Raw genomic sequence first — 25660 nt, 5'->3', positions numbered from 1 at the left:
ATTTAGCCCACCAAATCTGCATCGACTCACCAAAGAGCCTAATTGCCCAAACCCACCATGCCCCCACCCTATCCCTATAACCCCGCATGGATTTTTTTACCATGGTTAACCCACCTAAACTGCATATCCCTGGATATTACGGAGAAATTCTTCATTAGCATGGCCAATCCACCTGAACGTGGGGTGTGGGAGGAAACCTTAGTAACCCCTAACCCTGACTCTCTTACCAAGGAATCTGGTGAACTCTTTCCAGGCCTCTCTTATCAACCACAAAACCTTTGTTTCTGTCTCCTCCTCAGGTGCCTAACTTCTCTCTGGATTCAACAGGCCAGTCAAATTTTCACCCCCTTCTAGTGATCTCTGCCTCTCTCCCATTCAAATGGCCCCATCCCCACTTCGTCAGATCAAATTCTATTCCAATTCATATAGGATTCGGCCTGTTGTATCAGCACCTCATTATACTTCCACAATGGGCTTGAAAGCGCATGGGTCTTCAGAGCTCTGAAGACTTACTGACAGTTTTGACTTCTTGGGTATCAAAACGTTTACTCCTTGGGATCGACTGATTAAATTAATGAGGCTGAGTACAAATTCCTGAGGAGCTCAAAGGTTTGAACAGGACATCAACGAGGATATGAATTCTATCAAGGCTAAATTAAACAGCTTCCAGTACAGGCACTGGTTTTGAGGTTCAACTTGATGTAGACTGCATGTCGACGTTGTGCTGCTTGCTAATTACAATCATTTCCAGTCAAATCTAACTATGCCGTTTAGTTGTTGCGTTCTTCACCATAAAACTTTACTTCATGAGAGGCTGGCACAAGGCAACCTGGATGTCATAAAGGAAGGTGGAAGGTGATGTGCAGGTGGTTCAAATCTTCTTGCAAGTCACTGTGATGTGGAAGAAGACAGAAGAATGGTATACCATGGCTGACAGCATGCTCTGAGGTTTACAGGAGCTGCAGCAGGGTACTTAGCGAATGTAAGGAAGGAGATGAGAAATATCTTGTTTCTCCCAAAGTCGAAAGCAGACCATCCTGACAGTCAAAAGGCAGCAGGAACAGATAGGCATGGAGGCTGGAGAACGGGTTTGGTGGTGGTTCTATGCCAGGAGTGAAACTCCGAGAACCTGGATCCTGTGCTATATTGAGTACAATGACCACATGATTATCCAAGGTCAGTGAATGTATTTCCCACCAACCATCTCACTAGCTTCAACAACTCTTCAATGTATCAGAACCCTGTCCATCACAAACATAACATCCATCAGGATTCTCAATTAACATTCTGAGAGATACCACACACACACACTTTACACTGCTGCAAGACTCTCCGTCTGGTTTCTGATCCACACCTCATGGAATGCATGATTTTCAACCATAAATGCCATACCTCAAAACTGCACAGCACTCAATGTTGCCCTCTCTTGGGATAAAGTAGCAGAAGACTGGAATTGGCAGGGGTAAACTGGCATGGGACAGCTGCATATCCTTATTCCCGTTAAGAGACAGTGCTTACAATCACTGAGCAACAATGACTGAGGCCATGACCAGAGTTGGTACAACCCATGTACATTGACAATACCCATATGTCTTTACTCTTCTTCTCACACCCATTTTATTCTCATTTCACAATCCCCCCTGAAGATATTATAAAATGACAATTACGGATTTTAACTTTCTAAACATCGACTGGGACTGCCATAGTGTTAAAGGTTTAGATGGAGAGGAATTTCTTAAGTGTGTACAAGACAATTTTCTGATTCAGTATGTGGATGTACCTACTAGAGAAGGTACAAAACTTGACCTATTCTTGGGAAATAAGGCAGGGCAGGTGACTGAGGTGTCAGTGGGGGAGCACTTTGGGGCCAGCGACCATAATTCTATTTGTTTTAAAATCATGATGTAAAAGGATAGACCAGATCTAAAAGTTGAAGTTCTAAATTGGAGAAAGGCCAATTTTGATGGTATTAGGCAAGAACTTTCGAAAGCTGATTGGAGGCAGATGTTTGCAGGTAAAGGGACGGCTGGAAAATGGGAAGCCTTCAGAAATGAGATAACGAGAATCCAGAGAAAGTATATTCCTGTCAGGGTGAAAGGGAAGGCTGGTAGATATAGGGAATGCTAGATGAATAAAGAAATTGAGGGTTTGGTTAAGAAAATGAAGGAAGCATATGTCAGGTATAGACAGGATAAATCGAGTGAATCCTTAGAAGAGTATAAAGAAAGTAGGAGTATACTTAAGAGGGAAATCAGGAGGGCAAAACGGGTACATGAGATAACTTTGGCAAACAGAATTAAGGAGAATCCAAAGGGTTTTTACAAATATATCAAGGACAAAAGGGTAATTAGGGAGAGAATAGAGCCCCTCAAAGATCAGCAAAGTGGCCTTTGTGTGGAGCCACAGAAAATGGGGAGATACTAAATGAATATTTTGCATCAGTATTTACTGTGGAAAAGGATATGGAAGATATAGGGAAATAGATGGTGACATCTTGCAAAATGTCCAGATTACAGAGGAGTGCTGGATGTCTTGAAACGGTTAAAAGTGGATAAATCCCCAGGACCTGATCAGGTGTACCCGAGAACTCTGTGGGAAGCTAGATAAGTGATTGCTGGGCCTCTTGCTGAGATATGTGTAACATCGATAGTCATAGGTGAGATGCCGGAAGACTGGAGGTTGGCTAACATGGTGCCACTGTTTAAGAAGGGCAGTAAAGACAAGCCAGGGAACTATAGCCAGTGAGCCTGACCTTGGTGGTGGGCAAGTTGTTGGAGGGAATCCTGAGGGACAGGATGTACATGTATTTGGAAAGGCAAGGACTGATTCGGGATAGTCAACATGGCTTTGTGCATGGGAAATCATGTCTCACAAACTTGATTGAGGTTTTTGAAGGAGTAACAAAGAAGATTGATGAGGGCAGAGCAGTAGGTGTGAACTAAATGGACTTCTGTAAGGCGTTCAACAAGGTTCCCCATGGGAGACTGATTAGCAAGCTTAGATCTCATGGAATACAGGGAGAACTAGCCATTTGCATACAGAACTGGCTCAAAGGTAGAAGACAGAAGGTGGTGGTGGAGAGTTGTTTTTCAGACTGGAGGCCTCTGACCAGTGGAGTGCCACAAGGGTCGGTGCTGGGCCCTCTACTTTTTGTCATTTACATAAATGATTTGGATGCGAGCATAAGAGGTAAAGTTAGTAAGTTTGCAGATGACACCAAAATTGGAGGTGTAGTGGACAGCGAAGAGGGTTACCTCAGATTACAACAGGATCTGGATCAGATGGGCCAATAGGCTGAGAAGTGGCAGATGGAGTTTAATTCAGATAAATGCGAGGTGCATCATTTTGGGAAAGCAAATCTTAGCAGGACTTATACACTTAATGGTAAGGTCCTAGGGAGTGTTGCTGAACAAAGAGACCTTGGAATACAGGTTCATAGCTCCTTGAAAGTGGAGTCGCAAGTAGGTAGGATAGTGAAGGTGGCGTTTGGTATGCTTTCCTTTATTGGTCAGAGTATTGAGTACAGGAGTTGGGAGGTCATGTTGCGGCTGTACAGGACATTGGTTAGGCCACTGTTGGAATATCGCATGCAATTCTGGTCTCCTTCCTATTGGAAAGATGTTGTGAAACTTGAAAGGGTTCAGAAAAGATTTACAAGGATGTTGCCAAGTTGGAGGATCTGAGATACAGGGAGAGGCTGAACAGGCTGGGGCTGTTTTCCCTGGAGCGTCGGAGGCTGAGGGGTGACCTTATAGAGGTTTATAAAATTATGAGGGGCATGGATAGGATAAATTGACAAAGTCTTTTCCCTGGGGTCAGGGAGTCCAGAACTAGAGGGCATAGGTTTAGGGTGAGAGGGAGAAGATATAAAAGAGCCCTAAGGGGCAACCTTTTCATGCAGAGGTTGGTACGTGTATGGAATGAGCTGCCAGAGGATGTGGTGGAGGCTGGTACAATTGCAACATTTAAGAGGCATTTGGATGGGTATATGAATAGATTAGACTAGATTACATTACATTACAGCGTGGAAACAGGCCCTTCGGCCCAACAAGTCCACACCGACCCGCCGAAGCGCAACCCACCCATGCCCCTACATTTACCACTCACCTAACACTACGGGCAATTTAGCACGGCCAATTCACCTGACCTGCACATCTTTGGACTGTGGGAGGAAACCGGAGCACCCGGAGGAAACCCACGCAGACACAGGGAGAACGTGCAAACTCCACACAGTCAGTCGCCTGAGGCAGAAATTGAACCCGGGTCTCTGGCGCTGTGAGGCAGCAGTGCTAACCACTGTGCCACCGTGTCGCCCACAATGGATGGGTTTGGAGGAATAAGGGCCGGGTGCTGGCAGGTGGGACTAGATTGGGTTGGGATATCTGGTCGGCATGGACGGGTTGGACCGAAGGGTCTGTTTCCATGCTGTCCATCTCTACGGCTCTATGACTCCATGACATCATTGTGTTTTTCTTCCTTCAGATATCCAAAAACTGCCCCTATAGTACACTCAGCTCTGTCACTCGATGCAATTGTAATTTATTGGGTAATTTAGAGGATCACAAGAGAGGCAATACTATAACCTGGTGGAATGTCAAACACAGATCACAGGAAGCCATGACAGGGGACAATGGCACAGGCATCACCTTGGTACAGGGTGAAGTCACAGACAGGGTCTGCTGCCTAGGACTCTTATAAAGTACTTGGATGTAGTGGACTACAGGAGAAAGCTGGTTGGTATGCAGGATGAAATGTTTGGTGCATTGGCTGGCTTTTGGACAGCCTGATGTCACTACCAAGGAGCCTAAAGGCATATAGCACCAACTTGGGATGCAGTGGTTTGCACGGAGCCTAGAGCCCTGCCTTCTCAGCATGGAAGCGGTACTAAATCCACAAAACACACTTGTGTACCTAACCATAAAGCAGCATCTGTTGACCAATGTGTCTGTTTTTTTAGAAACATAGTTAGAGATAAAACAAGAACTGCAAACGCTGGAATCCAAAGTAGACAGGCAGGAGGCTGGAAGAAAACAGCAAACTAGGCAGCATCAAGATGTGGAGAAGTCAATGTTTTGAGTGAAACGTTCTTCAGGACTGGGGGTGGGTGTAGGGGGAGCTGCAAGTAAAGGGGGTGGTGGGGGCAGGGTGGTGAAGTGGGGAGAGGTGAAGACAGGTAGAGGGTATGACCTGGTTGGTCGATGGGAGGAGTGAATCTGGTTGGTGGCAGGGAACAGTGGAAGGGAGGGGAGTGGCTGGGAAGGGAGTCAGGGGATGGGAAGAAGGGTTATTTGAAATTGGAGAACTCAAACATAAGCAGAGAGCAATCAATATTGGAGTAATTTAGTGCATGCTCCATCTGAAGTCATGTGGTGCAGCAATCTGTCCTCGAATGGATTACTGAGGCACCATCCCAGGGGAGTGGCAATGATTTCATAGTGCATGAACTTGCTATATTCTCTCAGGATGATCATTTTTGTTTTCCTACCGTTATCAGTCTGCCAGTGCTCTCTGTATTGCTTGTCAACTAGTGAGACCACTGTTGCCATGACAAATTTGTGCATTCTGACACTGGGCCTTCGAGGCTGAGAACTGCTTAAGAGCTTTCTGCAAAACCATCTGCAGCCTCCCCCAGTAAAAGGTAACAGCATTGCACTAATCAGGCTGCAGCCCTTGGATTAGCAGCGCATAGGAGCACTGGTACAGGCAATGCTGGTACAGTGAAGTGGTACTAAGGAAATTAGGAAAATGATGAGTTGGCTTTATGTGGAATGTGGAATGCTGTCATTCATAAATTTGGCTTGAAATGTTTACATTGTGTTTGCTTTTATTTTTGCTTTGTGTCCAGATGAACAGATGGGTTTGCGAAATGGAGAAATAGGATTGTACAGTGAGGAAGCAGGCCATTCAGCCCATCGAGTCCCCAGTGACACTCCGAAGAGCATCCCATCTGCCTACTGTATTCCTGGCTAATCCACCAATCTACACATCCCTATGGGTAATTTAGCATGACCAATCCACCTAACCTGTCCATCTTCGGACTGTGGGAGGAAACCGGAGCACCCGGTGGAAACCCACGCAGAAACAGGGAGAATGTTCAAATTCCACGCAGACAGTCACCCAAGGGTGCAATCAAACCCTGGTCCCTGGTGCTATGAGGCAGCAGTGCTAGCCACTAAGTTGTTTCACCTCTCAGAATTGACATGCAGCATCTGCAAAATGATGGAACATGCAGTCAATAGTACCCTGCATCATGTGAGTATCTACAATTCTACTGAAACTACAACATGCTCTTTGTACTTGTCTCTGCCAAGTGACAATGAAATATAATCAGCACTCTGAATAAAGAGCCTTAGTGACCTCTTTTCCACATTTGTGGGCAGTTGCAAATATTTTCAGTTTCAGCCTAGAAGGTGCCTTATGCTGAAATGTTCATGGTCACTGTTACCTTCACAACTAGTGGTAATGTGACCTTTACCCATATTGAAGTTATTGCTATCAATGTGCATCCATTTACTTCAGTGCACACACACTGTTCCTCTCTGAGTTTTAGATAGCAAAATCATTCCCTCAATATTATGGGATATGGCCTCCTACTGAGAGCCTTTCATCCCAAACCCTTCCTCAGTCTTCCAACAGCTTTCCCACTCGGTGTGATCTCTTCTTGTTTTCTGAGTCATGCTGCATTCCAAGTGGAATACCCATGTCTATAGGTAATTGGTTTATGCAGAATTCTTGACATCAGGACAAAGTTGTGCAATACCTGCCAAACCATTCTGTGTAGATATTAACAACTTTACAGAGCTCTGGAAAATACTAGAACAACCAGCGCAATAATTAGCAACTAACTTGTTTGAGCTAATAATCCATTTAAACTCCGCCATTGAACGCATGTGCAAGCCAATCACCTGATATCATGATTTACCTAGTGCCATGACCTGCTTTCTACCAATATGTTATTGGACATCATTTGTACCAGAAGTGGTTCAGGTTGCCCTGTTATAGGAAGGATATTATTAAGCTAGAGAAGATTCAGAAGAGATTTACCAGAATGTTGCCAGGTATGGAAGGTTTGAGTTATAAAGGCTGAATAGGCTGGGACATTTTTTTCACAGGAGCATAGGAGGTTGAGAGGTGATCTTATAGAGTTTTAGAAAATCATGAGGGGTATAGATAGGGTTAATGGAAGGTGACTTTTCCTTGGGATGGGGATTTCAAGATTAGGGGGCATATTTTTAGGGAGAGAGGAGAGGGATTTTAAAAAGACAAGAGGGGCAAATTGTTACACAAAGGTTGGTATGTGTGTGGAATGAACTTCCCGAGGAAGTGGTGGACGCGGGCGTGGTTACAAAGTTTTTTAAAAACTCAGATAATACATGAATAGGAAAGATATGGACCAGGAGGAGGCAGGTGGGACTAGTTTAGCTTGGGATAATGCTCTGTATGGACCAGTTAGACTGAAGGGTCTGTTTCTGTGCTGTATGACTTCCTAAGTGTGTGCATGCACATTGGATGCCATTTTGGGCCTTTCTAGAGTTTTTTGACACCAAAACGCCTACTACCATAAATCTCTGCCATATATTTTTTAAAAACTCCTTCACTCAAGTGAATGGTGTCCTTACCCCTTTCAGGAGCACTTAACTAGAATTTCACTCCTCTTGTGTGTTGTTTTCTTTTGATGATAAACTGAGGATATTTAACTCATACAAATACAATGGTGGATGTTGTCTTACAGTTTGCATGCAGTATTTCCTTGTAAGGGATTAAATTGGCCTTAATGATAGATGGCAAGCTAAGAAAATACCTTAATTCCAGGACAATCATTAAAACTCTGCCAAATTAATGGACATGATAAGTCACGTACAATTCATACCCCTCTCATCTACTTTAAATCTATTTTACTTGCTGCACTGGGCCAAGCTGAGCAGGCCAGGAAAGTATGTATTCAGCTTATGGTACAAAAGTGGCAACATAAACCTGGCTGGGTCATTTTTCACTATAGTAGGACACAACACTCTCCTTGGATGCACGTTATAGCAGATAGGTCATGAAGTACTGGGTTAAGAATGGAGGAAGTAGGAGCATGCAGTAAAAAAAAGTAATTGCATAATAACAAGCAGCAGTTTATATGACTAAAGGTAGAGAAGCACAATATTCAGAGAACTATTTTATCTTTCAGGAGAATAAAACATGACTCAGTATCATAGTGGTCCAGTCGCTAGCACTGCTGCCTCACAGCGCCAGGGACCCAGGTTCAATTCCACCCTCAGGCAATTATCTGTTTGGAGTTTGCACATCCTCCCCTTGTCTGTGAGGGTTTCCTCTGGCTGATCCAGTTTCCTCCCACAGTCCAATGATGTGCAGGTTGGGTGGATTGGCTGTGCTAAATTTCCTATTGTATCCAGGAATGTGCAAGCTAGGTGGATCAGCCATGGGAAATGCAGGATTATGGGGATAGTCTGGGTGGCAAGCTCTTTGGCGAATTGGTATGGACTCGATGAACTGAACGGCCTGTTTCCACTGTTCTATGAAAGTCTATGCAAATTATACATTACAGCCAGAAACAATAATGCATACAACAAGAATTACATGTTTGCAACTGAAATCTCTTACCTGACATTATACAGGCACTTTTCCCCATAACTAAACTTGAAAGGTTGCTCATGGCTGCAGGCAGTACTCAGCTCAGAACAGGGACTCTGTGGTTCCTTCTTGATTTTTAGAGGGAGGCCATGAAAAGCCACTAAAATGGGAGAGAAAAAAAAAGGTAGTGTTGAAAAGGAGTGTACTTTCAAATCTTAGGAACTTTTCAAACAGATCTGCAAGAGCAGCATTTTCCTGTATGAGGCATTATCTGCACTTTGTCATTTGCTGTTTAATGTGTCTGGATCCCACTGTCTGTATTTCAAATTGTGGCCTGTGGTCAAACTAGAGATAAAATATGCTAAGCTAACTGCTAAATATAGTAGCTCAAGCATTTGGGGCAGCACACCAATGAATAGCTAGAAAATCACCTGTTCATAATAAGACAATAATTACTGGACAAAGCAAAGTAGTTCATTCTTCTCAGACTTATATTCCCATGCAAATAATGCTGCTGAATATTTCACTGCAAAATATTTAAAGTGCATTGCTTAAATAGTCAGGAAATTTCAATCCTTTTTGCTCAACAGATAAAGTGTGTATATTTGGAATTAATAACAGTGCAGTTTTAACAGGTGGTCTAGCTTAGTATGCCTTTTATCCTAGACCAAAAAGTCACACACACAAGTATTTGCAGTTTATGTCATCTCACATACTCAATAATGCAATATAAAATATTTAATTTATTTCACAGATTCTGGTGAGATTTACTGTGTGTACACATTTTACTTATTAAATTGCTATTTATTATAAATTAAGTTATTCAGTATTGACAAAGATCAGAGCCCATTGCTTTCACATTGAGAAATAAATGATATATAAACACCCACAGCACAGGAAAAGAAAATCTTCAGTTAAAGCAAAAAATACTCAATTATAAGTCAGGGAGCATTGATCTCAGTTGATACCATTACCCTTCCTAAGACAAAATATCAAGGAGAGCATTAAGTTTTATAGCATATCACCCCACTTCCCCAAAAAAGCTAAAAACCTCAGCATGATGCAAGATGAGTGAAGAGAAAACAGTTATATGAGACGAGGAATAGAAACATTTAAAAATATTTGAGGAGGAAATCTATTCATTTTGAAAAGCTCTCTGTTCTAATGGCTATCAATCCTTCCATTGTTCGACATCCTGGATGAACCACAGATTCATTGAGATAAATATTAGGCATTGTCTACAGACCATATCACAAGCTTTTCTCCAGTAATTCCAACTATCGTGTATGCTAGTCTCTCAGGCTGACAGCAACTTCAGTGAGCTGTTTATCCACGGAACCTCTCCATCACAGAAACCCTCTGGGCAGAACCTTATACAGGCATGAACGAGCTGGGCTATGGTGAGAAATGCAGCAGAATCACACATGAAATCTAGCGAGGCATTTCTCAAAGTTGGAGTAACTCATTGCACCGTTTGACTAATTTCTAGGTGTTCAGGCAAGGTTCTCACTAGATTGTGTCGAGAAACCAACTAAGTGGGAATTATTACTTGTCAATAGCCTTGTTAACTGCACATCATACTTCCTGAGATGCAGCATCGTATCCTCCCAGCAAACTAGATGCTGAAAATTCTCAACACAGAAGTCAGAAAGGGACTTGATGACGTCAGTTCAATACTGGCAATGATGAATCTCCATATTAGTCACTGTATGACACCATCGCAGAGCATGTTAAGTTGCCATCGACAGTGGCATTCAAAAATTGCCACCCCCTCAGGATCCTCATAGCACCTCACCAAATCAATTGCAGCATCTAGGAAGTACAGAATTGTATTGCAAGATACATCTGCAACTAGCAGTGAAAGGCTACTGCAAGTACACTGGACCAGGCTGCATCTCAGGGATGTCCACTTGTTCTCTTCATGCCTACTTGTCAGGCTTAGCAGTAGGGATATCTTTGGAGTTGGGGAGCCATCTTGTTGTAGGGTACACCAAAGACCTCAATCTAACTACTACAGCATTTGCCAGCTGCCTGCATAGAAAACATTCTATACATTTATTCAACCAAATGGCCATGTTGGAAAATATGTGAAGGTGGTTCTCAATGTGGTGGTGGTGGGAGTGGAGGTGGGGGGAGTGGTGCGTGGGTAGCTGTCAGTAAGGGGCTCTCTTTGCCTTTCGTCATTGGTACAATCTGTATACTGTCCTGGCCTTAGGTCATGATTAAGGGATAGTCAGAGAATACATCCAACTACAGTCAGGAGTAAGCAATAGTCACTGCTGTAGGACTACCACAAGCAGTCAGGAGAACTATGTCAATCAGGACAGGGTACAAGGATACAGATCAAAAGTCTGGTTAATCATGTCCAGGGGCTGTTCATGGAAGTCGATTAGAGGTCTGGGGCAAACATATTCCTGGAGGTCAGAGTGATCATCGCGGGGGCAGGGTGCAAAGATGTTCTGTACGAGCAAAGAGTAGGCTAATTGCTAAAAGGGTATGGAGCAGTCAAGACAGTAGGAAGGGAAACAGAGACTTGTGTTGAGGTGGGGACAATGACAGTGATGTTGGGAGGGAGCATGGTGTAACAGTGTAGGTAGAACATCAAAGGGCATGAAAGGCTACTGGAAAGTGGGGGGATTATTGGCAGTAACCACCACTGTGTCCTACACAAGGGAAGTGTGCAGGGTCTCCATGAACATTTGGAAGCTTTGGAGCTCAGGAAACAAGGATGAAAGTTGGAGGCAAAATTTGAATAATGGGAGATGTGTGGAAATGGACTGTTGGAACAGTACAAAGTAAAAGAAAACACAAAGGTTCTAGGAAGGTGCCTGGCAACCAGGCAGAGCCCAGTCCTGATGGTATTTACCAAGGGCTGTGTTCTACACCATTCTTTTCTGAGTTAAACATAACTACAACTAGAAACAGCTGAGACAATGCCCAGTGTGGACAGAGTTAGTGTCCATTAAATGAGTGGAAGCATAGGATCTATGTCTGCTGTACACTGGGGTATTGAAGCGTGCACTTGCAAGACTGCAGTTACATTTCATTTGCAATCATCTCATTGCCCATTCGCATTGCGTGCAGAGTGATCACGCTTAAGATTCAAATGCTGTTGAACGTGCATTGTGTCATTGAGATCCTGCAAACTGAACATTCGCACCTCAATGATGCAAAGATTACCAGCAATGATTTTAAAAGAGGCAAAAGCTGACCAAAAGTGACCATAACTGTCTCACTGCAAGGGTGCTGTTGGATCACTTCACCCTCTGTCATGTAAATATTATGATGAACTCTACTGAGTGCTGTGATATATTTATTTCTCAGTCAATGTGGGTTTAGGAAGGGATGTTGGTGCACATGCTGAGGTTGAAGCTGAATGAATGATGGAGGCATGACCCTTATTACGAGAGTGCACTGTTTGGAGGAATGTGCCCAGCCCTCATCTGCAGGGTCTGCCATCACTGACCGTTCTGACAGCCAACAACCTGTTTTGTTCTTTATGTTCCCAAGAGAGATCATTGCTAGCAAGAGCCGTGCACTCAGCCTCTAGAGGAATGTTGGTCTCTGTAGCTGCCTTCCTGAGAAAATCAAGGCAGATACCTGAGTGCCAAGACTGACGGCAAATCCAGGAAGAGCAGCAGAACCACCACCAAGGCTGGGTAGCACCAGGGCTCACAGCCAAGGGACCCTCAGGATGCATTAGGCCATACAAATCCATCAGGACAGTGACCAATGCCATGTATGCAAGGTCACAACAGTTCATTTTGTTTCCCGATGGCAAGGTCAGTTCTGCAGCCTGGGCAGTCGGATTCAGAAACATAGCTGGTTTCCCCGAGGTACAGGGTGCCATTGATTGCATAGCAGCACTGAGAGGGCTTTAACACAATGCTGCGGAACTCAACCACAGGAAGGGTTCCAACTGATTGATGGCCAAGTTTTCACAATTCCTACATCCCCGAGCACTCATGTGCCTGCTGCAATTTAGGGTCCAAGGGTTTTACAAGGTTAGTTACTGAATAGACAAGGATTACTCATTGACATCATGCCTTAGGATAACTGTGAAGCACGGAGACAATGCTACCATGTTTTGAGCGGGGCCTTGGTGAAGCACAGTGTAGGGCTGCAGGAGATGAGCTTACACTGTTTTGACCAGTCTGGGAAGAGCTCTCCAGTATAGTCCAGACAGGCATGCTGTGCTCTGCACAACTGGAGCAGGTAATGAGGTGACATGCTGCATGCTGAGGAACTGAGAGAAAGGAGGACAAGATCATTGGGAAGAGTAAGTTCTCCACGTGCTTGGCAGAGCTTAGCTGCACAGGCTGACACCTGGTTCCAGTAGATACTGGCTGGGTGCAGCCAGATACTGGGGGAGCATAGCAGTCTCTTAAAGATGGTTCAGATGCCAGTGATACTGGTTTATCCAGTGAGTGGCAAGTTCTTCCAGGAAAAGTGGAATGTAACACTGTCGTTGGTCCATGTGCTGGCATTCGGGTCATGTTGAGGGAGAAGACTGCAGCCTCTATTGGTTTTCTTTGTGTTTGCTTTCGCTGAATATTAGGATGGGAGAAATGGGTTTTATGTGCAAGAAAAATGTCAGCCATGCTGCCTATGTGCCATGGGCAGGGTGGCCTTGTGCCATTATATAGCCAGTGAGGGGCATGGCCCAAATGTCAACACTTGTCCAAGAGCATAGCAGTCTCTTAAAGATGGTTCAGATGCCAGTGATACTGGTCTATCCAGTGAGTGGCAAGTTCTTCCAGGAAAAGCAGGTAGGATGGGGCTGAAATCAGGCAAGGGGGCATGATGGAGTGGGAGAGGTAGTTAATGAGTATGGTAAGATATTGTGCAAGTTCTCACTTGTCCTCGTGGAAAGACATCCTCCATGAAACTCGACCAAACTGACACAGCCAAAAGAAGTTCCCCTGTGTGTTTCAGTGATATCACTTAGTGTCATTACCCCCTCAATGACACTGTCACCTTCAACATTAACCACAGTGATAGAACCTGCTTCAGCAACCACCTGAATAGGTTGCATGATTCATGATCAGTAAGTAAGTTTAATTTTAAGAGACATGCTTATATCAACACTGCATCATAGTATGTGACCTGAGGGATTAAAAGATCTCACACTCAGTCTAACCTTAGATCATGAGAATCATGACACTCTGCTGGAATCATGCTTCTTTGTTGGAACTTAAAAGCTTGACATGAACACAGACACAAAGGTGGAGAGGAAAGTCATGTTTGCGGATAATAGTTAGCTGTAATGATCATTTTTCAATCCTTCAACACCACTTCCATATGTTACAGGAGGTTAACATAACCATTGCCGCATCGTTAAATACCTTCCTGGAGGTAAACTCACTTCATGAGTTGATTGCTTACAAAAAATTCCAATATCTTGATGCTTGATATTTGGAGAGCTATTTGAAGTCCAACTGGTCAACAAAAAAATTCAGACAAATGGAAAAGTTACTCCCCCTTCAACAGCATCTGTTTCTTAGAATACAGACAACTGTACAGATCTGCAGAGAGGGCAATAATCTTCAAGAAAACAGAGATAATTTCATTTGATTAGAATGTAAGCTGTTTCAACATAAGATAAATTTCTAAGATTGCTTCAACTCAAATTAAAAACAAAAACTAGAGTCACTATTGAGTTAGGACTTAAGGCCAGGCAGGAGCTCTGTTCTTTGCAATTAATGAACAAACAACAAAATCTTTCAGAACCCAGCTACACAGTCTTTGTCATTAAGAAAGTAATAGCATTTAATCAACTTTGGCACAAGTCAAAGACACAGGACTTGGAGATATAATTCAATATTTTTAATCAATCATGGGTAGAAGAAACCTCTTTTTGGAATGGACTTCCACTGATACCTTGACTGAATTACAACTGCTCAAACAATGCATTCAGTTCCATTTTACATTCAGTTGTATTCAAATCAAGCAATATAGATGTTCTTGAGAAAAGAGCTGTGAAAATCTTGCTTGCCTTCACCAAGGAGGGGCTTCAGAGGACTAACATATCTGATTTTTCCATGGACAATGAGAAACATTCAGAAACAGTCTGGACAGTTTGCAAAGGCATGTACAATGTACAAATTAGATTAGATTAGATTAGATTCCCTACCGTGTGGAAACAGGCCCTTCGGCCCAACAAGTCCACACCGACCCTCTGAAGAGTAACCCACCCAGATCCACTTCCCTCTGACTAATGCACCTAACACTATGGGCAATTCAGCATGGTCAATTCATCTGGTGTGCACATCTTTGGACTGTGGGAGGAAACCGGAGCACCCGGAGGAAATCCACGCAGACACGGGGAGAACGTGCAAACTCCACACAGACAGTTGCCGAGGCTGGAATCAAACCTGAGTCCCTGGTGCTGTGAGGCAGCATTGCTAACCACTGAGCCACCATGCTGCCCGAGCTTCCGGATTAACAGATTCCAATTCGTATAAAACAAACAATAACTCAAGAGTCTACTGGATAGTTTGACAGAAGAGCCATCGTAAAATGCATGAGTGTGACTTTCTCAAAGAAACTACTGTCTGAAAGGATCGCTGAGTTAGTCATCATCTCTACACCAATTAAAGACTTCAGTAAGGATCTTTTGGTAAGAATAAAGGTCATACCAATGGCAGATTACGAGAGGATGAACCAAATGAGAAGCCATAGTGACAAGCCAATAATATTGCAATGATCAGCAAAGTGGACCAAGCCAATGTAATTTGTAGCCAATTCGATTTGACACACCTACTCAAAAGCCATCCAACTTTTCTTGGTAAATATATAGCATGTGACATCAAGGCAGCCTACACCCTGGAGGACTCAACATTGAGTTCTCCAATTTCAAATAATCTTGCCACTGACTCCTTTTCCAGCCCCACCTCCTCCTTTCCATTCCACATATCAACCCTTCCTTCCAACTACCAACCGGATTCATCCCTCCATCGACCAACCAAGTTGTAGCCACTACCTGTGTTCTCCTATCACTACCTCATCATTCTACCCTGCACCCCACCCAAAACCCTCCCCTCCCCTCCCACTCTTTATCTGTAGCTCCCCTTACTCCACCTCCATTCCTGAAGAAGGATTATACCCGTAACGTTGACTTCTCCACCTCCTGATGCTGCCTGGCTTGCTGTGCTCTTCCAGCCTCTGCTTGATAGGATAAGCCAATCAGGAATTTTTACACCCATTAATATCACATGTCCGGAAAAGGCAGGAGAACACATTCTGAAATCTCAATTCACCATGGTAGCTAGTGCCAACACCTTATCACTCTATATTCAGAAAGACATGTCCTCAGCAAGCAGCATTCCACAGTACAACCGACAAAAGACTATCTCACAGCTGAAAACTGATCACCAATTTTGTACATTGGCAAAATCACACTGCAGTGTCACTATGCAAGCTTATTTTGGCTTCCCAAAATCCCTCTACCTGATAGATACCAATGAGCTAGCAGTGGCAGGACTTACCAGTACGTACAGAGCCCAATATATAGTCACTATTCATGAGATTCAAACCACACCTACTGTGCTGATCAGACCACACATGACACAAATGAATCAATGGTCCCCAAGGATTCAACAGCGTATCAATGCACTCGAGGTACAGCAAATATATCAACCTCAGCAGCAAAGTGAGCCACTACATCCACATGGTGTTCCATCCTTTGGACAAAATCAGCAACAGACCTAATTCCAGTGCTTCCATTTCTGTTTTGATTTACTGATGCAAAGTGCAATTTTCAGTTAATTGGTATCATGGAATGGTTCGTGTCTGACAATGGGCCACAGAGTATTGGCAAACTGTTTAAAGATGTGGACTATGACAGGAGTGACTCACAGCACATTGTCACTCCAGAATGCACTCAAAAGGTCTATTAGAACGTAACTCAATAATCATTAAGTGTCAAGGATCAAGGAATATGTTCACACTGCAGTGTTGCAAATTCATGCAACACCAATTCAGAAGGGATTCTCACCCTAGCATAATTTATCAGTAGTGTGAGCACCCTTCATCATTGTGGGACACAGGACATTGTTCTCCATAGGCAAAGGAAGAATGAAATGGAGACCGCGAACTTGGCAGAGGATATGCATCATAAATCCAAATCCAAATATCAACAAATGTTTTGCAAATATAAAACCAGCCCAGATCAAATTCTTGCTGATCACAGTCCTACATTGCGAAGAAAGAGAAGACAGCTCAGATCAATGTACAGCACACCAATCATGCACAAAGACAGTGTGGAAAAACACACTGATGGTATTTGTGTGATGGTGTTGAATGAAGCAGCAGTAGCAAAACAAAAATTTGCTGAATAAATGCAACAAAAAAAATGCGTATCTCTCCAGATGGGTTTGCGATTGCCAATTCAGGATGAATAGTTTAAAGTCTGAAATCCTAGCCTTATGAACTCAGTTTTATCTGATTAGATAATTATCAAATTGATAACACATGTCTAGGTACAGTCATTAATGTCTGAAATAAGTTTGCATCTTTAGAAAAAGGGGAACATTGTGTCACCTCTCACAGTCAGTATGTCAGCATACCTTGAAGATACAGGCACATGACATTGTCACTTCTGATTAGTTTATGATCTGAGGGTATAAAATCTCATACTCCATCTTATCTCAGATCACTGGAAGTATGCAACTCCTTGTTGTAACGTAACAGCTCAATGTTAGTCCAGAACATGTGTGTGTGTGAGGAATGTAATGTGTTTAATAATGAACTGCAATATATCAATCATGCACAAAGACAGTGTGGAAAAACACACTGATGGTATTTGTGTGATGATGTTGAATGAGGCAGCCAGTAGCAAAACAAAAATTTGCTGAATAAATGCAACAAAAAATAATGCGTATCTCTCCAGATACAATGATTCTTTGATACAATGATGTCCACACCCAGTTCCTTATGTTACAGAAGGTAACATCCGGGATAAACCTTTTCTGGGAGGTGAACTCACTGCAAGTAACTTTATCCACCTTCACCCCTGACCTCAGGGATATCACCCACCTTTGCCTCTCCCTTGGCTCTTACCTCAGTAAAATATACTACTTAAATTTTAATTTGCCATTTTTACCTTCAGAGTCAATTACTTCAAATTCTCTTATTGGTCCTCTTGTTATCAACAAGCTGTGAACTTCAACTAATCAGAAACTCTACGTCACCATGCTATCCCTTACCATCACCCTTTACTCACTGTTCTACATTGGTCCCCAATCCAGCATTTAATTTCAAATTCTAATCTTTAGTTTAAATCCCTTCATGCTTCATCGTGCCTTTCTCTGAAACCTATTTTAACCCTGAAACAACATTCCCCCTCCCATATTTTCTATTTCTTAGATATCTTGAGCATCCCTTCAACCCTTCAGTAACCATACCTTTATTCCTAGGCTCCATATGTTGGAATTCTCTCCCTAGGCCAGTTAAGCTCTCTGCCTCCTATCTCCCTCCCATCCTTTAAAATTCACTTTATAATTCATAGCTTGAGCAAGCTCTTGGTCACTCCTTCTGCACCCTTTCTGTTTCCTCTTCAAGCTCAGCTGAGCATTTTGGGCCAATTTTAAACATGAAACACTACATAATTGTATTTTGTTGTCACATTCGTTACTCACATGTATATCAGTATATTCAGTTAGAAAAGTCAATAATTCCCTAGACTAGAACTCAGTGGTGCATTTTAATAACACCAATTAGCAATGAAAGCATCAGTATGACCTGGGGCTGTTGTGACTGTATGACAGGTAGATAAATATTCTAAGTGGTGGCAGTCATCCCTAATGACACAAAAGCTACCAGATAGCGCACATGAAAATTCAAAAGCAAACATGTTTGATGCACCGTCCTTCAGAGATTAAAATAACTGCCTGCTTGGAAGGTATAGTACAGGCAGGCCTATCTAACAGGCACAAGGACACATGAGTATGGCACATTAATTTATGCAACTTACTTTACCTTCCCACATGTACTCAATGCATGTAAGAGGCTGTTAAGCAGTAAATTATTCCTGATCAAATCACAATCATCTGGAGTCATGATCAACACTAATTAAATTACACTTGCTGAATGCTGCTAGACTACAACTGTCTGCACTGCTTTGTAGGCTTCACTCTACCCATTTCTCATGGGAGCCACACTATTGCTTCGCTGCTGTTTACAAAATGTCAGTACGTGTGTCAAATTGGAGCCTCAGAATATTGTTTCTCACCCTTTCACAACTAAATCCCTTCCGATGTACTGCTCAGATTGAGTTTCAGGAGCACTAACCAGCAATTATATATGGCCCTTACTGTAAGAAAATATCCCCAAGATTTTCTCAGGATGAGACTTCTCCTCATTGTGTGTATCATGAGCAACATGGCTATTTGCAAACACTGAAATGATCGAGTTAAGCAAGTGCAACAGCATTTGTTTCAAAATATGAGGCAATTTGTAATTTTGTCTGTTCTTCAGTGCTTTTTTAAAAAATTGTGAAAGGGTGATATTGTATTTATTGTTATTCCCTAGTTGCACTGAAGAAACTGGTAGTGAGCTGCCTTCTTGAACTGCTACTCTCCTTGAGGTGCAGCTATTGCTATTTATGAGAGAGTGCCAGAAAATTTGACCAGTGACAGTGAAAGAGTCAGGAGGAGAGCAACTCACAGCAGAATTCTTAGTCTCTTACCTGGTCTTGTATGCATCTAACTCTCTTCGGTGAACATTTATAATATTTTTAACATCACAAACCATCCAAAACTGTTTACCGAGGCATTAGAAAGCAAAATGTGGAACAAGTCACATATTACATCACATGATCAAAGGAGATAGGTTGCAGGGAGAGTCTTAAAGGAAGAAAATTAATTTAAGGCAGAGACATGTTTGCAGAAATTTTCAGGATTTTAGGTCTGAGGGACCTGAAGGTGCAGCAATTAAGAGCTGGGAGATCAAGAGACCATAAAATCAAATTTTCTCAATCACAGCGATCCCTGTTCTGCTTTCCCTCATTATTAGGTTGAATTTTTTATCATGATTGGAGAGGCATTTTCTCACTCACTCCTAGTCAGAATTCAAGTTTGTCATCCAGTAAGAGGTAAGTCTCCCATTTCGAACCATTAATTCATTGTTCCATCAATTAATCTTTTGACTGGCTTTAATTAGTAAAGCCCTCGTCCTATGAGTTGGAGTAGGTAATGTATCCTCTTTAGCCCACTGTGCCATTCAGTAAGATTATGGTCAATCTTTGACCTCAACTCCACCTTTCCGGATTACCCGATATCCCTTGTTTCGCTTCCTATCCAAAAGCCAGTCAATCTTTGCCTTGTATGTACTGAACAACTGAGCAACCACAGCCCTCTGGAGTGAAAATTCTAAAGATTCTCAACGATTTGAGTGAAGAAATATATTCTCATTTCAGTCCAAAATAACAAGTTCCTCATTCTGATGCAGCAACCTTTAGTTCTGGATTCAACCAGCAAGAACATCCTACTCATAATCTACCCTGTCAAGTCCCTTAAGCATTTCATATGTTTCAGTGAGATCATCTCTCATTCTTCAAAGCCGTAGGGAAAACAGGCCTGTTAATCTTGTTTCACATGACAAACTCTTCATCTGAGAAGCAGATTTGTGAACCTTCATAACACTCTGTCCAAGGAAAATATGCCCTTCCTTAGGGAAGGAGAACAAAGTGATCAGATTTGTCTCATCAAAGCACGATATAACATGTATTTTCTTAATTGCTTGCTGTACTGTCTGTTAGCTTTCTATGATTCATTTACAAGGAAAGCTGAATCCCTCTGAATGCCAACATTTCCCCATCTTCCAACATTTAAAATTTCTTGTCTTTCCTACCAAAGTCGATAACTTCATATTTTTCCACATTATATACTTTCTTTATAGATACACATTTGAATGCACTGAACACATCGATATCCATTTGCAACTTCTTCGCATCCTCTGCAGCTTGCTTTCTCACCTAACTTTGCATCAACAAACCTGGATTAGTTTCACTGTATCTCCCTATCTAAATAGACTGGTAATACCTGATAGTCAAGCACCAATCCTTGTCATGCCACATTTGTTAAAACCATCCTAAAAATGATCCTTTTATTTCTTGTCTATGTTTTGGTTCTTGTTAGCCCATTCTATTCCCACATTCCCATGAACCTGATGTGAAAGGGAGGCAAGAGAGGAGGGGGAGTGACATTTTTGATAAGGGATAGCATTACTGCTGTACTTAGGGAAGATATTCCTGGGAATACATCCAGAGAAGTTATTTGGGTGGAACTGAGAAATAAGAAAGGGATGATCACCTTATTGGGATTGTATTGTAGACCCCCAATAGTCAGAGGGAAATTGAGAAACAAATTTGTAAGGAGATTTCAGTTGTCTGTAAGACAAATAGGGTAGTTATGGTCGGGGATTTTAATTTCCAAACATAGACTGGACTTCCATAGTGTTAAGGGTTTAGATGGAGTGGAATTTGTTAAGTGTTTTTTGATTCAGGATGTGGATGTACCGATCAGAGAAGGTGCAAAACTTGACCGACTCTTGCGAAATAAGGCAGGGCAGGTGACTGAAGTGTCAGTGGGGGAGCACTTTGGGGCCAGTGACCATAATTCTATTAGTTTTAAAATAGTCATAGAAAAGGATAGACCAGATCTAAAAGTTAAAGTTCTAAATTTTGATGGTATTAGGCAAGAACTTTCAAAAGTTGATTGGGGCAGATGTTTGCAGGTAAAGGGATGGCTGGAAAATGGGAAAACTTCAAAAATTAGATAATGAGAGTCCAGAGACTGTTAGGGTGAAAGGAAAGGCTGGTAGGTGTAGGGAATGCAGAATGACTAAAGAAATTGAGAGTTTGGTTCCGAAAAAGAAGGAAGCGTATGTCAGATATGGACAGAAGAAATCGAGTGAATCCTTGGAAGAGTATAAAGGGGGTAGGAGTATACTTAAGAGGGAAACCAGGAGGACAAAAAGGGGACATGAGATAGCTTTGGCAATTAGAGTTAAGGAGAATCCAAAGGGATTTGTACATACATTAAGGACAAAAGGGTAACTAGGGAGAGAATCGGGCCCCTTAAAGATAAGCAAGGCAGCCTATGTGTGGAGCTGCAGGAGATGGGGGGAGATACTAAATGAGTATTTTACATCAGTATTTACTGTGGAGAAGGATATGGAAGATAGAGAACGTAGAGAAATAGATGGTGACATCTTTGAAAAATGTCCATATTACAGAGGAGGAGGTGCTGGATGTCTTGAAATGCATATAAGTGGATAAATCCCCAGAACCTGATCAGGTGTACCTTGGAACTCGGTGGGAAACTAAAGAAGTGATTGCTGGGTCCCTTGCGGAGATATTTGTATCATTGATAGTCACAGCTGAGGTGCCGGAAGACTGGAGATTGGCTAACATGGTGGCACTGTTCAAGAACAGTGGTAAGGAAAAGCTAGGAACTATAGACTGGTGAGCCTGACATTGTTGTGGTCAAGTTTAGGTTAGATTAGATTAATGTGTGGAAACAGGCCATTCGGACCAACAAGTCCACACTGATCCTCCGAAGAGTAACCCACTCAGATGTTGAGGGACAGGATTTACATGTATTTGGAAAGACAAGGACTGATTGGGGATAGTCAACATGGCTTTGTGTGTGGGAACTCATGTCTCACAAATTTGATTGAGTTTTTTGAAGAAGTAACAAAGAGGATTGATGAGGGCAGAGCAATGCACGTGATCTATATGGACTTCAGTAAGGCGTTCAACAAGGTTCCTCGTGGTAGACTGGTTAGCAAGGTCAGATTACATGGAAGAGAGTGGGTGGTATTGGAGGATTACTTTTCAGAATGGAGGCCTGTGACCAGTGGTGTGCCACAAGGATCAGTGTTAGATCCACTGCTTTTCATCACTTATATCAATTATTTGGATGTGAACATGAGAGGTATAGTTAGTAAGTTTGCAGATGACGCCAAAATTGGAGGTGTAGTGGACAATGAAGAAGGTTAACTCAGAGTACAACAGGATCTTGATCAGATGGCCCATTGAGCTGAGGAGTGGCAGATGGACTTTAATCTAGGGACATGTGAGATGTTGCATTTTGGTAAGGCAAATCAGGGCAAGACTTATAAACTTAATATTAAGGTGCTGGTGAGTGTTGTTGAATAAAGAGATCTTAGAGTGCAATTTCACAGTTCCTTGAAAGTAGAGTCGCAGGTAGATAGGATAGTGAAGAAGGCTTTATTGGTGACAGCACTGTGCATAGGAGTTGGGAGGTCATATTGCAGCTGTACAGTACATTAGTTAGGCCATTTATGGAATATTGCGTGCAATTCTGGTCTCCCTCCTATCAGGATGTTGTGAAACTTGAAAGGGTTCAGAAAAGATTTACAAGGATGTTACTAGGGTTGGAGCTATAGGAAGAGGCAGAATAGGCTGGGACTGTTTTCCCTGGAGTGTAGGAGGCTGAGAGGTGAGCTTATAGAGTTTTATAAAATTATTAGGGGCAGAGATAGGATAAATAGACAAGATCTTTTCCCTGGGGTGGGTGAGTGCAGAACTAGAGGGCAAAGGTTTAGGCTGAGATGGGAAAAATTTTAAAGGGATCTAAGGGGCAACTTTTTCATGCAGAGGGTGGTGCGTGTTTGGAACGAGCTGCCAATGGAAGTGGTAGAGGCTGGTACAATTACACATTTAAAAGGCATCTGGATGGGTATATGAATAGGAAGGGTTTGGAGGGACATATTCTGCCTTGGGACCCTCCAATCCCATGGCATCAATGTGGACTTCACTAGTTTCCTCATTTCCCCTCCCCCCACCTTATCCCAGTTCCAACCTTCCAACTCGGCACCACCCTCCTGACCTGTCCATCTTCTTTCTCACCTATCTACTCCACCCTTCTCTCCGACCTATCACCATTACTCCCACCTCCATCTGCCTGTCGCACTCTCAGCTACCTTACCCCCATCCCCACCCCCCTCCCATTTATCTCCCTATCCCTTTGGCTCACAAGCCTCATTCCTGATGAATGGCTTTTGCCCGAAACGTCGATTCTCCTGCTCCTCGGATACTGCCTGACACCACACTCTCCACTCTGATATCCAGCATCTGCAGTCCTCACTTTCTCCATTGAGGCATATGAGCCAAGTGCTAGATTAGGTCTAGATTAGGTTAAGATAGCTGGTCAGCATGGACGAGTTGGAATAAAGGGGTTGTTTCTGTGCTGTATATCTCTATGATTCTATCAACTTTCTGCTGGAGTATGACCTTAATGTTAGCCAAGATACGTGCAAGAATTTGTATTAATCAAAGAATATTATGAATATCATCAATAGTATAGATTCTTCATCAAGCTTCATGTTTCAGTAGCCATTTCTAAAATCAAATTTGTTGAAATCCTTTGCCCTTTTAATTAAGGTGTAATTTATTTTGATTTTGGAATAGAACAATTTTTTTTTAGTGTTGCATTAAAATTTTCAGAAACCAAGCAAATTTTGTATGGTTTCTCTCACAGCACAATGAAATTTATCTACCATGTAGGCTCTGCAATCTCCCTATTTTCTTCCGTCTTTTGGAGCTCTCTTTTACACCTACCTTTCAGTTCCATTGATACTTTATATGAGAGATGAATCATTAGTTTCACCATTGGATCAACATTGTGTCCAAGCTAAAAACCTCCAAAGCATTCAACTATCTCATCAAGACACTCTTGGTACATTTGCACCAGGTTTTCCTTGCTCCTGTTTGGAAGGTGCTTGTTAATGACTGCACTAATAGTCCAACGCTCAATGTTGCCTCCTTCATCTCCTGGCTTAATTAAATAATCTGCAGCTCTTCCCAACTGTTCAATCCCAAGACAGCCAGATTTTCTGTTTCAAATGATATTGTACATCCAGTTAACGTTGTTTCCTTTGAGCCTCCCTCTGTTTTGGATTGTTCCTAGTTACCAAATCTCATTTCCTTGGATAACCATTTTCTTTTAAATTTCAAAACATATTTGGTTCTGTCTGAGTGTTATGATATTATTGTGTGCTTCGGCACCTAGCTTCAGATTTGGAGATGAGGCTTATTTCACACTCTCTGCCTGATTTGAATTATAGTGTGACTTCTTTTCTCTGAGAATAGTCACATTCAGCCACTTAATGCAGTTCAGTGATAGCTATAACTATTTTTGCGTTCTCAAACTTTATCATCGTTTTCTAGGGTATGGGAATCTTGATTCCTTTCCCTTTTCATTTATTCTGTTTCTGACAACTCCTTGAGCATCTTCATACCGCCTATCTTCTCACAGTAATCCAAGTGTGGCACATTTCCTTCCGTGTGTGAACTATCCCTATCTCTTGCACATCTTCCCACCTGTCTGAGTTGCATTCTTTTGTTGCTATTTCACTGTATCACCCCTGATGCTTTTTCCTTTCCCTAACTGAAAGCCAACCGTTTGGTAGTCAGTATCTTCCATCTGTCTACACGTGGTTTCACATCTTCCACTAGCGTCAACCATCTGCATTATTGTGGATTTGATTGTGGAAAAAGCAAATGAACTGATCAAGCAGTCTTTCATCTGTGTCCTTAAATTTGCCAGTGACTTTTTCAAATCTTATTCTGAAATTGCAAATCCTAGCCTGATTCCTGCCTCAGGCTCTGAATTTCATATTAGCAGATCAGATGATTTAAGTTTAGCGGGAGATCTATTTTGCATTTTCAAAAGTGTTGTCTGCAATTTTGCTGTTAACTTCACTCAGTTCCTAATGATTACGCAAATCTAACCCTTTCTGTCCAGCACCAAATTGATGTAAATTGCACTTCGACTTTTAGAAAACTGCTAAACATTTGTCTAGTCTTGTTCTAACTTATAAAATATGTCTATGCCATCATCGGCACCACCACCGACAACCGACACATCCCCATTACCCCCACCATCCGCTCCCCAATCCATCGTGAGATGGAGCTGTTAGGTGATAACTTGTTTTTTTTTGCCAGATTCATTCAGTGTCTTCCCTCTTTCTGGCACCAATTTGAACTGATCTCATCACATTGAGTAATGTTTGAGCCTCCACTCACCAGCATCTGCTGCCACCATGTTAGATC

At 42.4% G+C, this 25660-nt stretch overlaps 1 protein-coding gene across 6 annotated transcripts in view; it reads right to left on the bottom strand.

Moving 5' to 3' along the window:
- Window positions 1-25660, bottom strand: part of etv1 (ETS variant transcription factor 1) — a 143762-nt gene that overhangs the window by 68821 nt on the left and 49281 nt on the right. For all 6 annotated transcript variants that reach the window (XM_043689841.2, XM_087987117.1, XM_087987115.1 and 3 more), the window contains one exon: window positions 8611-8740. In XM_043689841.2, coding sequence (XP_043545776.1) covers window positions 8611-8740 — 130 coding nt within the window. The remainder of the gene's footprint in view (window positions 1-8610; window positions 8741-25660) is intronic.

This window comes from Chiloscyllium plagiosum, unplaced genomic scaffold (assembly GCF_037043375.1).
Source record: "Chiloscyllium plagiosum isolate Xiang-an unplaced genomic scaffold, Cpla_swu_hap1 HiC_scaffold_5, whole genome shotgun sequence".
Classification (NCBI taxonomy): Eukaryota; Metazoa; Chordata; class Chondrichthyes; order Orectolobiformes; family Hemiscylliidae; genus Chiloscyllium; species Chiloscyllium plagiosum.
Note: the sequence above shows the minus strand (reverse complement) of the source record. Positions and strands in the feature narration are given on the sequence as shown.